Source organism: Copadichromis virginalis, linkage group LG10 (assembly GCF_057382275.1).
Source record: "Copadichromis virginalis isolate Kocher_CV1m ecotype Utaka linkage group LG10, C_Virginalis_male_GT1.1, whole genome shotgun sequence".
Lineage (NCBI taxonomy): Eukaryota > Metazoa > Chordata > Actinopteri > Cichliformes > Cichlidae > Copadichromis > Copadichromis virginalis.
In genome coordinates this window covers 33,755,769-33,771,469 of record NC_140627.1, presented here as the reverse complement: position 1 = coordinate 33,771,469, position 15,701 = coordinate 33,755,769, and the positions used below count along the sequence as shown (strand labels likewise).

General features: G+C 42.9%; 2 protein-coding genes across 3 annotated transcripts; both read right to left on the bottom strand.

Moving 5' to 3' along the window:
• Window positions 1–3,776: 3,776 nt before the first annotated feature.
• LOC146700882 (olfactory receptor 8G17-like) lies at window positions 3,777–5,077 on the bottom strand. Of its 2 annotated transcripts, XM_085471439.1 has the most exons (2): window positions 4,162–5,077; window positions 3,777–3,802 (listed from the first exon to the last, which is right to left on the bottom strand). In XM_085471439.1, exons 1-2 carry the CDS (start codon window positions 5,075–5,077, stop codon window positions 3,777–3,779), a joined length of 942 nt encoding a protein of 313 aa, XP_085327565.1. The 2 variants fall into 2 exon arrangements, with proteins under 2 accessions (XP_085327565.1, XP_085327564.1); XM_085471438.1 differs by lacking the exon at window positions 3,777–3,802 and having other exon boundaries at window positions 4,133–5,077.
• Window positions 5,078–12,193: 7,116 nt separating this feature from the next.
• Window positions 12,194–14,040, bottom strand: LOC146700881 (uncharacterized). Its single transcript, XM_085471322.1, has 3 exons — window positions 13,800–14,040; window positions 13,509–13,642; window positions 12,194–13,362 (listed from the first exon to the last, which is right to left on the bottom strand). Exons 1-3 carry the CDS (start codon window positions 14,038–14,040, stop codon window positions 12,214–12,216), a joined length of 1,524 nt encoding a protein of 507 aa, XP_085327448.1. The 3' UTR covers window positions 12,194–12,213.
• Window positions 14,041–15,701: the final 1,661 nt, after the last annotated feature.

The window sequence follows — 15,701 nt, the reverse complement described above, 5'->3', positions numbered from 1 at the left end:
AGACTTCCAACTGCCCTCCAAGGTGCTCAGGAACTTTTACTCGTGCACCATAGAGAGCATCCTGGCGGGAAACATCTTAACCTGGTTCGGGAACAGCACCATGCAGGACAGACGAGCTCTATAGAGGGTTGTGCGGTCAGCTGAGCGCACCATCCGCTCCGAACTCCCTGACCTGCACTCAATCTACAGCAGGCGGTGCTGGACCAAGGCCAGGAAGATGGTGAAGGACCTCAGCCATCCCAACAACAGACTGTTCTCTCTGCTGAGGTCAGGAAAGCGATTCCGCTCCCTGAAGACCAACACAGAGAGACTGAGGAGGAGCTTCTTCCCGCAGGCGATACGGTCTCTCAATCACACCACCACACAGTACTGACCCACACATATGGTTCTTACACACACACTGGACTTTCTGGACTTTGGTTTTCCACAACACTGGTCACTATATTCTTCATTTCCGGTTAATACTTGTACAGCTGCTGTTATTGTGTATATATTTATTTATATTTAGATTTCTTCATACATTCTTATATAGTTCTATATTGTGTATTTTGTTGTACAGTTATTTTATTTTCAACTTTAATTTATATATTTATCTTTATCTTATTCTTCCCAGTTAAATTTACCCTTCATTCTAATTTGTGTTGTACAGTTATTTCATTTTTAACCTTAATTTATATTTTATTCCTTCCTAGTTAAATTTACCCTTTTTAATTTTTCATATTTATTTCCTATCTTATTCATAGCCTTTTCCTTTTTTGTTTTCTTTAGGTCACGAGCAGTTGTCCAAGCATTTCACTACATATCGTACTGTGTATGACTGTGTACGTGACAAATAAAATTTGAATTTGATTTGATACAGACACATCAGGTGTAATCTTATGCAGGCATTAGGAGTTAGGCGGTGTCAAATTTTTTTATTGGGTATCTTGCAAACAGTTGCAAGTAAAAGTAGATCTAGCTATGTTTCCACTCCTCCTCCACATATTGATTATTAAGATCTCTCTCCCATTTATGAATAGCACTCAATGTGCTGCTACTATGAGTATAAAGTAAAGAATAAAAGGCAGAAATAAAATGAGTTCTGTCTTTTTGTTTAATAAGAAAAGTCTCCAAATCTTCATATATAGCTGTTTCTGCAGATTGTGAAATTTCAGAATTAACAAAATGACAAACATGGAGAAAGCCCAAAAAAATTGTCTCTAGGAATATTAAAATTTGAATCCAGTTGCTGAAAGTTCATCAGTGTGTTGTTTAAATACAAATCACCCTTAGCCTGTTGTTATGCCACATATCAAACAGACTGCGAGACATTCCTAGAACAAAGTCTTTGTTTCTCAATAAAGGAGTCAAAAAAATCTCTGCCCAACCTTTTGTGCATTTCCCTCCAAAACCTTATTGTATTATAAATAACTGGGTTATTGTTAATCTCTGTTTGTAATTTCTTTTTGTCACAGACAACTAGGCCCCAAAGTGAAGAAGGTGAAGCAGACCAAGAGTCAAAAAAAAAAGACTGAACTTTATACCCTTTGTGTTCTGAACATGCACGAAAGGTCTGACAGATGGCAGGGTCATTGTATTTTAGCATAAAAATCATACTCTTTAAAAACATTTTCCTTTTAGTTAACATGAGAGAATGAGTAACTATTGATGTACTTTATGCAGTAACTTTATGAATTTAAAGAAAACAATCTTAATGGGGGTTTTTTTACCTCACAAATGAAATGCATTTGGAAATCAACAACTCAAATTTTACTGTACAAGAATCTCACTTAAGATTATCACAATGACATGCCTAATGCCAAATTGCCTTATTATAATGGATTGGTTTTATATAACACTTTTCAGGGCACCCAAAGCGCTTTACAATTCGACTAATTTCCACTATTCATTCACTCTCGCATTCACACACTTATTATTATTCTTTCAGTTTAGGTTCAGTTTCTTACATATACAATACTGAACCAAAATGGTGATATGTGCTGATTTTGTGAACTGTTCCTAATTCACTGTTCCAGTCTGATTTGCCAACATATGCACAGTAGTAAGAACAAAATTGGCTAGTGTGCATGTGTCATAAATGTGAGGGATTTGGAGTATTGTTTTAATTCAGCTGTATTTTAAGCGGCCTGTTTAAGTTCATATAAACATCTCAATCAGATATAAGTCCAGAGTAGGGATGGGTATCGTTTAGGTTTTATCCAATACCGGTGCCAAATCGGTACTTTTGAAACGGTGCCGGTGCTTAAACGGTGCTCAAACCGGTGCTTAAAGAATGGAGAACACAAAATTGGTCCAAAAACCTCTCATGTTCAGCTGGTTCACCAGGCCATCAGACTGCTGAACACGTCATAGACACCTCAGCTTCACTACTGGAACTTTAACATTATGCACTCCATACTGTACAGTAATGCCACTGTTTTGCACATGTCTCAACTCTGTATATTTTATATATTTTATTTATTGTTTACTCTATTTAATTTGTAAAATATGTGTACACACACACACACACACACACACACACACACACACGTAGGAAAATATTTACTATACACATCCAGAAATGCATATACTATTATATATTGTACATATATTTATTAGTTTCAGATGTAGCCATTCTTGTATTTTGCTTGTTTACATTATTGTATTTTGCACAACTCTGTTGCTTGTGGGGCTCGCACACAAGAATTTCACTCACATGTGCTGTACCAATGTACCTGCACATGTGATGTGACAATAAAAGTGATTTGATTTGATTTGGTTTTTGTAAAAAGATAACAATGTTAGCCTTTTCTGCAGCTATAGGGCATATATGGTATCACTCTTGGCTGGAAGCAGTGCTTAATCAATGGAAAAAACACAAACTTTGTCCAAAAACCGCTCATGTTCAGCTGTTTCCCTCTTTTTCTTTGGTCATTTTAGCCTTTTTGGCCAGGGTGAAGGGAGTAGCTGCCATCAAACAAGAAGACAGCCGCATGTAGATATGATGATGTTTGCTAGTTCACCTTACATGCATTAATTTAATAACGTGGTTAGCCTACTCAACGTAAATTACTCACGCAGAGAAGAACGGCTGCTGCTGCTGCTGCTGCCATCATCATCCGTCATCATTTCTGCTACACTGGCAGGGCTAGGGGCCAGGACTCTCCTCTTCGTGTTTTTAGGTATGTTGCTAACTCCGGGTCCGATAACAGGCACCACACCGCAGTAGATGCGCTCGGTGTGAGATCTCGCAGCAAGCTATCAAATACAGCGCATTTCTTGGTTTTTGGAGAGAAAAAAACGCTATGCGTCGCTAGGTGTTTCATCGGATTTGAGGAGTTACCTCCTTTGACAGTATCAGCTTAAAGCACTTGTTGCAGGCTGCTGAGTTTGCATCTTTTGCTGTGAAGTACAGCCAGACTTTTGACCGCTTCGCCTTGGGCATTTTTAATCTGTAGCTCTGCATAAAAGAACGTACGTACCTGGCCCCGCCTACTATCCTCGGAAACGTAAAATGATTGTCTAGAAGTGTATCACAGCTCAGGAAAAAAAAGCACCGAAATAAAGCACCGAAATGTGCGCTGCTTTTCGGTCTGGTTACTACCGTTTATGTCAGAACCGGTGCCATCATGGCACCGGACACCGGTACCCATCCCTAGTCCAGAGATTGTCTTTTTTGGTTTTAAATGAAAGCTATGGTATAAGTAAGAATACTAAAAATTACTCCCATGCAAAGGTATTCTCTTGGCCATTACTCTGATTCATTACATCGGTATAACCGGGTGTTATTGCTGGTTTCATACCATTATGTTCTTCTTAAATACTAATTATGTATTTAGCTCCAATAAAACTGCACAGTCCTTGTGTCTGTGTTTAACAAAGGCTTACCAGCAGATAGCGAATATTTGCTTTTGTCTTTAACGTCATCTAATGTAAATTAAACTTCATGAATGAGACAAAACCACAGATTGGCTTAAGCTTTTATTTTACACAAACATACACACATTTTGAAATGCTGGCTAAAGTTTTATACATTCGTTTCTTACAGCAGTAAAAACATTAACTTCCATCTAATTATGATTAAAATAGCTGTCAGAGATGATCTCCCTTTAGATGTTGAATTTCTATAAAAACAAACAGAAACACATTCTGTTTATGATGCCAAAACCTTCTTGGATACACAAAACTTCAAAAGGGCTTTTTGTAGGTCTTTGGACTGCACACCATAAATAATGGGGTTCAGACTGCCTGGAACCATATAACACAGAAGAGCAGAGATTTTTCTGTACTCTGAGTACTGAGGGAAGCGATGCAGAGTAATAAATGCCATTCCACTAAGTGTCAAAATCAGATAAACAACCAGATGAGTGCTGCAGGTCTTCAACGCTTTACTGTTCAAAGACTTGTTCTTACTGGTCAGACAAACCACTGCAATGCTTGTATAGGAAAGAACTATTGCCCCTATAGAGCCCACATAAAGAGCCACAGTGAAAGTGATACCATAGATGTTGTTAATGACCACACTTTCACAGGAAAGTTTAAACAATGAGGCATTGTCACAGTAGGGGTTTGTGATCAAAGTCCTGCATCGACTCAGTCGTGTGGTCAGACCTAGAAGAATCCCGACCAAAACAAAGGCCACTCCCCAGGCACAAACTGTCAGCTTGATCATCATTTTGTTGGTCATTATGGAAACATAGTGAAAAGGATTACAAATGGCCACATATCTGTCATAGGCCATAATCATGAGAACAGTGTGACTTGTGGTTCCAACCAAGTGCGCAATGTAGGCCTGAACAACACATTGATAATAACTAATGAGGCGCTCAGATGGAGGTCTCATAAGGTCTATAAGCAAACGGGGCACCACGATAGAGTTTACAAGAATATCAGTCAATGGCAAGTTGCAAAAAAGGAGATACATGGGCTGGTGAAGATTCTTGTTCATGACAATCAAAATAGTAATGCCCACATTTATAATCATTATAAACAGGTAGGAGAAAAACAAGAAAAGAAAGGCGGGGTAGAGAGAATCCTTTGAAGTGTTTAAGCCCTCTAACTGGAGGATGTAGCTGTTGTAGGTGTAGTTCTCCATCATCCTGAAAGAACGTTATTTTACACTTACAGATCTTATGAGATTGTAAGTCCATATGATCTTATCAGAAACAATAAAAGTTACAGGAGGAACTTTATAGTAGTGAAAACAATGAGGCTGAGTTATAGAAAAGCTGATGTAAAGCTGTTGGTAGACTAATACATCAACGCACAGCTTGTTTGTCACTGTTCTCCGCTGTCTTATAGGCACAGACTCCCAGAGGGTGTCCACATTGCCTCAGATTTTGAATGATGTAATTGCAATGATAATAAGATCAAAGGTGCTTTGTTCATGAAAACTCAAGGCAAATCCTTTGTTATCAGGGCCCTTACCAAATAATCCTCCAAGAGAAAGCACACAACACCCACAAATGACCAAAATAGCTATGATAAGAAAACCCTAATGGACATAATGCAACCTTTCCATTGCCCAGAGAAAGAGGTCATCCCCTCCTCCAGCGGATTGTCAACTCCCAAGAGCTCATACATGAGTTGAGACAAGGTCTTCAGGCCTTCCAGTGCTCTGGTCACAGTTTCATCAGGGGGAGTATTGTTGAGAAGAGAAGTGGGTCCTAATTGCTCTGCTAATCCTTCTACTGCATCACAAGTTAAGTTTGCGTACCTAAGCACATTGTAGTGGATGTAATTAATAAGGTCAACAATCTAATTTGGAGTAATTGGGATAAGTGAAATAATCCCCACAACTACTGGCAACGTTTTAAACCCAGCCACAATTTGGTCAGCCAATTTATATTCGTTTGGAACCCCTCTAGGCAGCCCAATAGCCTCTATACACGTTGGTGAACCCACAGAAAGGTCAAATGAGCCTATCAAGCGCTTCCTCAAAACATGGCATCCACGCTTCGCTGTTAATTGGGCAATGCCGGGTTCACCCAGTCGCACCCCCTTTTCACCCACTAAAACTAAAGGCGCCCCGACACGTACCATGACACACAGGCCAGAAGTCCAGCTAGGGATTCTGACGAATAGCCTGTACTCACCGATTTGATTTACCTTTCCTCTGGACAGATACATCACAGCGGATCACCAGTCAGAGTCGACATCTCCAGCGTCGTGCTTGTGGCTTCCCTGATCGCTTACTGTAAAATTAAAATAAGTATAGTTAGCTTTTCTCGGGGTGAAATGTCCTGGACCTGTTTTGTCGTAAATTTGTGGGGACAGCCTGGCCAAAGTGGAGTAGTTTCCTGTAGAAACAGCACTTCCAGTTAATTTAAACATACAACCAAGTCCCCCATGTATCAATGGGATACAGAGGACCAGGTTCAGTGAATACATGTGGGCGGGCGGCTGCGCACGCCACACAGTCTAACACCTTTTGCTCTTTTGTATTTTAAATTAGCCAATCTAGCCAGAAGATTGCTATCTTTATACTCACTAGGTGTCGGTTCTCCTAGTTGTTACGCTTCTTTTCTTTCTATGGGCCCTCTCTCCCCCTTTAACGGATGGACCACATGTGGGATGACCGCTGTATTCGGGCAATTGACATAGCTTTCGTAATAGTTTGTGATTTTATGCTAATACTCTCCCATTACTTTCCAGCTTCACCCAAATCTTGTTGTTTCCTGCTGCCACCTTTGTGCTCAAACAAGAACCTCTTTCTGAGGGGCTTGTGAGCTATGTGAGAATGCTCTTTCTGGACTTTAGCTCAGCATTCAATCATATCATCCCGGAGATCCTGGTCCAGAAACTGTCTCACCTGGGACTCTCCACCCCCATCTGCCTCTGGATCAAGGACTTCCTGACAAATAGACCACAGTCGGTCAGACTCGGCCCCCACCTGTCCAGCACCATCACACTCAGCACCGGGTCTCCACAAGGATGTGTTTTGAGTCCCCTCCTGTTTACGCTCTACACATCCGACTGCTCCCCTACCCATCTCTCAAACACCATCATAAAGTTCGCGGATGACACCACAGTGGTTGGACTCATCTCAAGGGGGGATGAGTCGGACTACAGAGATGAGGTCAACAGACTGACTGAGTGGTGTTCAGTTAACAACCTCCAACTGAACACCACAAAAACTAAAGAACTTATCTTGGACTTCAGGAAGGGCAGAGCAGACCCGGCCCCACTTTACATTCACGGGAACTGTGTGGAGAGGGTACACTCCATGAGGTTTCTGGGCGTGCAGATATCTGATGACCTCTCCTGGACTGCAAATACTACGGCGGTGGTTAAAAAGGCCCAGCAGCGTCTCCACTTTCTGAGAGTGCTCAGGAGGAACAACCTGGAGGAGAGGCTGCTGGTGACATTTTACAGAGCCACCATAGAGAGCATCCTAACGTACGGCATAACATCATGGTATGCAGGGTGCTCAGCTGCGGACAGGAAAGTACTGCAGAGGGTCATCAACACAGCCCAGAAGATCACTGGCTGCTCTCTGCCCAGCCTGGAGGTCACTGCAAACTCTCGGTACCTCAGCAGAGCTGGCAATATCATCAAGGACCACTCTCACCCCAGCAACCAACTGTTTGAACTATTACCGTCAGGCCGACAGTACAGGTCACATAAAACCAGGACAAACAGATTCAGGGATAGCTTCTTTCCCAGAGCTACCACCGTAGTAAATAAGCACAAAAACAATTGAACCTATTGTCAAAGGAGCTTGCAAAGAAAAGCGTCTGGACTTCTTTAAGTTGCTTGAAGACGTTTCACCTCTCATCCGAGAAGCTTCTTCAGTTCTAAGGTCAAATGGTGGAGAGTCCCAGATATAAACCTAGTGGGAGTAACCCCCCACAGAGGGACAAAAGGACCCCCTGATGATCCTCTAATCGCCTGAGCCAAGGTGTGAAACTGGGTGTGGGTCCCAATCAGCCAGAGTTTCGGGTGAGTTCATTGTGAAACCTGGCCCCACCTTATCATGCGAATTCCTGAGGTCAGATGGCCCAGGATGTGAGTGGGCGTTAAGGCGTCTGGGAAGGATCTCAAAACTGGATTATAGATGGCAGAGAGTTGGTGTCGTAAACCACCGCCTCTGTTCAAAGATGGTCGCTCACAGTGGACATAGATGGCTTCTTTCACTCCTCTTTCAAACCATCTGTCCTCTCTGTCCAAAATGTGACCATTGGCATCCTCGAAAGAGTGACCTTTATCCTTAAGATGCAGATGGACTGCTGAGTCTTGTCCTTTGGAGGTGGCTCTTCTGTGTTGTGCCATGCGCTTGTGAAGTGGCTGTTTGGTCTCTCCAATGTAGAGGTCTGAGCATTCCTCGCTGCACTGTACAGCACACACCACATTGTTTAGTCTGTGTTTTGGCGTTTTGTCTTTCGGGTGAACCAGTTTTTGTCTGAGCGTGTTGCTGGGTCTGAAATGCACCGGGATGTCATGCTTGGAGAAAACTCTCCTGAGTTTTTCTGATACACCGGCGACATAGGGGATGACAATGTTGTTGCGTCTGTCCTTCTTATCCTCCCTCGCTGGTGTCTGATCTTCTTTTCTGTGCCTCTTTGCTGACTTTAAGAACGCCCATTTAGGATAGCCGCACGTTTTGAGTGCTTCCTTTACATGTGTGTGTTCCTTCTTTTTTCCTTCAGGCTTAGAGGGAACATGTTCTGCCCGGTTGTGTAGGGTCCTGATTACTCCAAGTTTGTGTTCCAAAGGGTGATGGGAGTCAAAGAGGGAGTCAAAGGGTCAAAGTCCAGACGCTTTTCTTTGCAAACTCCTTTGACTACGATGACCTGGATGACTGAGAACCTTCACAGACAATTGAACCTATTCCATACCGTCACTGTCATTATATTATGCTGCTATTCATACTGTCATTATATTATGCTGCTATCCTGTATATATTGTACATACTATTGTTTGAGTACTTACGATTGTTTTTTTGTACTTTTTATATTTTACATTTATATTTATTATTGAAACTTGCACCAAGGGAGTGGCACTCCAATTTCGTTGTACTCTGTACAATGACAATAAAAGGCTATTCTATTCTATTCTTGTGACCTTCTTTACAGTTAAACAGCTAATCTTCCAGGACGGGTGATTCTCTCCGCTCTTTTCCTCTTCTTGCTTCAAACTCAGGGGTGGAATACCCTGAGGTCCGGGATTTTTTCTGACTCAGCCAAGTCAGGACCTCCGGCCTCTTTGGTGCAGTGCTTCTGTATTTCCACCAACCCCCTTCGTGATTATTGCTGTGGTTCTAGAATCCTCACGAGGTGACTAGCAGGAGCCCAAATGGCATGACCCTTGACCCCAATTGCTATCTTGGCAGTCTCGGCTTCTGCTACCAAGGATCCTCGTATCTCCGTGACCTCACCTAGTGTCTGCTCCTTTCTCTGTAAGAGACAGAAAACAAAAACACCTCTTTGCCTAGCCTTAATAATCTACTGTTATTATCCATTGTTCTTCTAGTGATTCAAAGTTGGTTTAGAATATCATATTCGGAGCTCTCTGACCCAGAGACTTATTCTAATCATAATCTATGTGTTTAAGTGTGTTTGCAATTACCCCTCTGCACTCTAAGTCATTTCAGTATACAATATATCAGTCTGGACAATCACGCGGAACAAAGCTTTTGGCCTTCAAAAGACTGAGTGCCAACTCTTATGAGCACATTCACAATGTGTGTATGAAAATAATTATAACTGCTTATTTTAGTAAAATAAATCAAACATTTTCAACCCTAACCTTCCCTCGTTTCACACATTTTAACATGTGAACAATAGAGCATGTGTTTTGTTCAGCCTGTCTCCTCATGAAAATGCACTAAATGAACACAGGCATTTTATCTTCTAAACACGATTCAGTTTCTTTTGATCGTTAAACCTGTGTATTAATAGCATTGGAAGTTTCAAGACGGCGCTGTCTTTCAAACTTTTTTTTCTCCACCTTCCTTTAGTTTGTGGAGAGCAGGGAACTTATTTTGCTGCTATTGTTAATAATCATCATCATTACCATTGCATTAATAATATAATCTACAGCATTGATATTGCATTCAGATGTTTAAACAGTGTGTGTCTTTCAGAAAGACTAAGTTGCAGGCTGATTGCATGTTTGCAGAGTGTGCCTTTTGCAGAAGTGAAACCGAAAGCAGAGTCTAAGTGCAGGTTATTCTGAGGAGCTGTTTGGATGATGCTATTTGAATAACCACGTTATTCATTGTTATCTTTTATTTCATTTATATCTGTTGATTAAGCTTTTAGTAGAGGTTCTTGATTAGGACATTTATTCAATATATTACACATATTGTTTCAGTTGTGTTAAAAGTCATTGTGGTTTTGATCTGACCTATGTATGAAATGTATCTGACGTTGAAGGGGCGTCATTAAATTCAAGCCCTGATGGTATCAAATATCTGCTTATGCTTTGATCAGTCGGAGATCAGCGCTGTCTGCGAACGGAGCTGGTCCCCCCACGCGTGTATTTCATTAAAATCAATTGTTTGACCAAGCTCTTCTGGACCATGGTGTTTTGTACTCTCCTTCCTCAATTTTTGAACCTTAACAAGTTACTTTACTTTCTACCTTTTAGATATAGTATGGATAACGCACTTTTTAAAACTTCTGGAACCAGCTCCTTCATCTACTCGAGAATGGAGCTGCTGGCACTAAACACAAAGACACAGACTGGCATGAGACACAACATCCCAGCCGAGCGAAACAGGAGCTACAGAGGCTGCAAGGCTGGAGTGAGGAAAGCGGATCACCAAAGGCGATTCATGCCATCAATCCCGACAGTGATAATGGGCAACGTGAACTTGTTACAGAATACGATTGATGACCTGTGCGCTCTGAACAACCACCGACTCTACCGTGGGTGCAGTTTGTTTATCTTCACGGAGACATGGCTTACCAAGCTAACGCCGCAGGCTAACATAGATCTATGTGGATTCACATCCGTGAGAGCCGATAAGGGACACAGGCCAGCGGAAAAAGCGGAGGTGGGGGACTCACTGTCTACATTTTAACATTTTGTACATTTTGTAACCCTGGACACGTCTCCGTTAAAGTATCGGTATGCCGACCGGACCTGGAGCTGCTAGGCATTAGCTTGCGGCCGTATTATCTACCTCGGGAGTTCAGTCATGTGATCTGTGTGTGTGTTTACATCCCTCCAAGGGCCGACGCAACAGCTGTCTGTGACAAAATACACACAGTTACAGCAAGACTGCAGACACAACACCCCAAGGCTTTCATTATTATATCTGGAGACTTTAATCATGCCACACTGGATTCTACTCTGACTGCTTTTCACCAGTTTGTGAATTGTCCCACAAGGAGCAACAGGACAATTGACCTACTGTATGCTAATGTGTCCCCCCACTAGGGAAGTCAGACTACAATCTGGTTTACCTACAGCCACAATACACACCCTTTGTCCAAAGGCAGCCTGTGACAACACGCTCCATTAGAAGATGGACCCCAGAAAAGGAGGATGCTCTGAGGGACTGTTATGACACCACAGATTGGGATGTGCTTCTGAACCCACAGGGTGAGGAGATAGAGGGGGCGACACACTGTCTGACAGACTATCTCAACTTTTGTGAGGACGCGGTCGCCCCTGCTAAGATGGTTATCCTAATAGGGCTTTGGAGTTGATGTCATGCCGCAGGGATCATGGCGCCATGTCAGTAAGCCAGAAAGCAAAACAAGCGCACAGTACTGGAGTGTTGGATTCGGGACTGCCAGAACCATGCTCAAAATCAGCGCAAAAGACAAAGAGCTTTATCGCGACCGATTGTGCCCAGACGCCAAGAGACAGTACTTTGAAAAAATTGCGTGCATCTTTGTGACCTCGTTGTGTGGACACAGAGAGACCTTGCTGTGATTCCCTTCCCTGCTGTGGATTTCTGGAAACCGCGCTTAAAGCAAGCACAAGACTTCTTTCGTAAAGTGTGCCTTCCTGAACTTGTTGGGAAATACTTCTGGAAACAACGTGCTGCTCTAAATAGCCTGTAATGTTTCATGTTCTGGTTAAAGATTGATGACAGCTGTGTGGTGCGATGTAAATAGTTTGCATTTCATTTTTATGTGATTGCTGTGTACATGTGAATAGATCTATAATAAAGAAAAACAAACAAATATACTATTCTTTTTTGTTTTATTAAAACAACTTCACACATAGTACAACTATTTACAATGTACTGTACATCCAAAAAAACAGCTTTAAGAATACTCAACAGGAGCAAGTGTCATTTGGCCCTGGTTTGACAACAACACTGGGGTACATATTAACAAAAACACAGCAAACCTTAACGATCTTATCAAGAAATGTTGTGTCTTCAGCCTCACATGATAAGAGTAATCGGATTGGCATTGTAGTGTGTAACATTTTGAACGTATTGCGCAAACTACCTATTACTCGCTCAACATGAATTCTCAGGTGGGCAGTTGCTCTCGTTTGTTCAACGTCCCTTGCATCAAGTTGACAGTAGCCTTTTGTGAAAGCTGGAATCTTGACCTCCGCACACATCATTCCTACAGCATCTCTGATGTCAAAGCCTCTGTCAGCCAATACTACGTCCCCTGGTAACAGCCTTTGAAGAATGCCACATCTCTCTGTGATGTGTTTATCTGATGCACGACCCCCCCATCCCCTGGAAATGAAAGAAATAGCTCCATGGGGTGTAATCCCGATGAGGTATTTTATGGTGTGTGTACCCTTGTAATGAGAGTATGTTTGTGCACGTGCCTTTAAATTAGATGGTCTTTCTGTTCGAATCTCAAAACAGTCAACAATGATGGCTACTCGTTTTCCAAAAGTTTCAGTAAACTGTGGAGGCATTGTTGCCTGCAGACAGTGCCTCTCAGGCCAGTGCACCAGTGCTCCTAAGCGGGCATACAAAACATTAATGGTATCGGTGAAGACAGAAGACAGTGTTTTGTGGGACACATCGAATAGATGACAAAGATGCTGGACTGGAAGATCAAGTCTCAGACGCATCAGTGTGAGTAAGAGCATTTGGAAACCTGTCAGTGTCTTCGATATTGGCAGGAAATCTTTGACAGTGTTGAAGAGGGACATCAAGACAGCATAACAATGAAGTCCAGTGTAATAGCTTACTTTTTCGGTATTGTCCTTTAAGAAAGTTTCATTCAGCTCTGTCTTTTGCAACTGTGCTCGAAGCAGTCTGTTCTCCTCCAACAGCCGGTTTATTTCTGCTCTGCCCTGTTGACTGTACACACAATCCTTCGTCTGCCCTTCAGCTTCCGTGACGCTGTCACTCCCATCACCACTGTCCACATTTGCAGCTGGTACGTCAACCTCCACTTGTCCAACTGCTGTCCACTGCCTGCATGTCATGGTTATTTTGTTGTTGTTCTTCTGTCAGACCTTCATCGAACATCAAGCCTGTAAGATAAAAATAGTGCATAGACATAAGGTTAATGTACACCAATATTCCAATGACAGGTGTGTGATTCATCTTTAAGTTATGTGGGGGGGGGGGGGGGGGGGGGGTTACCTGCAATGGGTGCTCTTTTTCGCTTCCGTTGCGTACGCCTTGCGTGCCGCTCCGAGTCTGACACAGGTTTGTCGTCGTGCCCCATGTGCAGTGTTGGTGCCCAGTCTGGATTTGTTACATCCATTTCATATGCTGGTTTGCCTGCAATTATGCCAAATCAAAAGCTACTCAGTCGACATGACGTGGTTCTGCAGCATCACACATTAGCATCTTTTATCTCATTATCTATGACTGCAGCGCATTGAAAAAAAATTACTAAAAGCCTTTTAATAGTGATATGAATTAATTTAGAACTCACCGGAAAGAAAATGCCATGAGCAAACCAACAAAAAGCTGGGGATTGCACGGAACTCGATATCCGCTCGTCTCACCGCTGCAATCCATGCCTGCCGTCTTTGTTTGGTGATATCGGATACATGGGATCCCTCACGTTGCCGCCAGGATGGAAAACGATGAAAAGATAGCCCATTATCCAGTTTCTTGCCTTCACGATCGTGAGATCTAACGTTGCAACCGACTACACAACACGTACGAACCATAGCTGAAGCTGTATCCTTTGTCTGGCCTACTGTCATGGCGGCGGGGGGCGTGGCCCGCCTCCTGTGACATCACGCTCCAAAGCCCTATAGCAAACAGTGGGTTTGTTATTAGGATAGGGAAAGCTGTCCTCAACATGAAGAAGAAGGCCTTCAGGAGCAAAGTGAAGGAGGAGATGAAAGCAGCACAGCGGGAGGTGAAACGCTGCCTGAGGGAAGCACACCTACAGGAGGAAGGTGGAGCAGAAGTTGGAGAGGAACAATATGAGGGGAGTCTGGAACGGCGTGAAAACCATCACAGGCCACAACATCAAGAACAGCACAGTGGGGGGGACTGTGGAGAAGGCAAACGAACTCAACAACTTCTTCAACAGGTTTGACCAGCCCACAACCCCCCCACCCTCACCTTTACTACAGAGCCCTCTCCCTACTCTCGTACCCTCCTCGCTCCCCCCCCCCCCCTCCCTGACACTATGACACCCCCTCCTCCTCCTCCAACCCCTCTCTAAACAGCATGACAGCCCCCCCCCCCCCCCCTTTCCAATCCACTCCCAGTGTCATAGTTGACCAGGTCAGGAGACAACTGAGGAAGCTTCGCCCCAGGAAGGCAGCAGGCCCAGACAAGGTGTGTCCTAGGATGCTAAAGGTGTGTGCTGCTGAACTTGGGGAGCCGCTACAACGAGTCTTAAAAAAAATACATAAATACAATTTTTATTTATATAGCACCTTTCAAGACAGAATCACAAAGTGCTGCATATAAGATTACAAGTCACAAGATTACAAGATAGATTTAAAAAGACAAAATAAAACAGGCAAAAAATTAACCAAAAGCAGTTTTAAAAAGGCGAGTTTTGAGTTGTTTTTTAAAAAACAGCTACTGAGTCCACAGTTCTTAATGTTTGGGGGAGAGAGTTCCACAGTCTCGGTACCACAGTGGCAAAAGCTCTGTCACCCTTAGTACACTCAACAAAAATATAAACGCAACACCTTTGTTACTGCTCCCATTCCCCATGGGATGGACGTAGAGACCTAAAATTCATTCCAGATACACAATATAACCATCCCTCCCAAACAGTGGTCACAAATCAGTCCAAATGTGTGGTAATTCAATTCAATTCAATTCAATTTTATTTATATAGCGCCAAATCACAACAAAAGTCGCCTCAAGGCGCTTCATAGATACAGAGAAAAACCCAACAATCATATGACCCCCTATGAGCAAGCACTTTGGCGACAGTGGGAAGGAAAAACTCCCTTTTAACAGGAAGAAACCTCCGGCAGAACCAGGCTCAGGGAGGGGCGGCCATCTGCTGCGACCGGTTGGGGTGAGAGAAGGAAGACAGGATAAAGACATGCTGTGGAAGAGAGACAGAGGTTAATAACAGATATGATTCAATGCAGAGAGGTCTATTAATACATAGTGAGTGAGAAAGGTGACTGGAAAGGAAAAACTCAATGCATCATGGGAATCCCCCGGCAGCCTACATCTATTGCAGCATAACAAAGGGAGGATTCAGGGTCACCTGGTCCAGCCCTAACTATATGCTTTAGAAAAAAGGAAAGTTTTAAGCCTAATCTTAAAAGTAGAGATAGTGTCTGTCTCCCGAATCCAAACTGGAAGCTGGTTGGTAGTGGGCACATCTGCTATATTGAGATAATCCATC

Coding starts and splice junctions, on each gene's coding strand:
- LOC146700881 (XM_085471322.1), bottom strand. CDS start 14,040: ATGGTTCGTACGTGTTGTGTAGTCGGTTGCAACGTTAGATCTCACGAT. Junction 13,643..13,799: donor CTCATGGCATTTTCTTTCCG/GTGAGTTCTAAA, acceptor GCATAATTGCAG/GCAAACCAGCATATGAAATG. Junction 13,363..13,508: donor GGAAGCGAAAAAGAGCACCC/ATTGCAGGTAAC, acceptor AAGGTCTGACAG/AAGAACAACAACAAAATAAC.
- LOC146700882 (XM_085471438.1), bottom strand. CDS start 5,077: ATGATGGAGAACTACACCTACAACAGCTACATCCTCCAGTTAGAGGGC.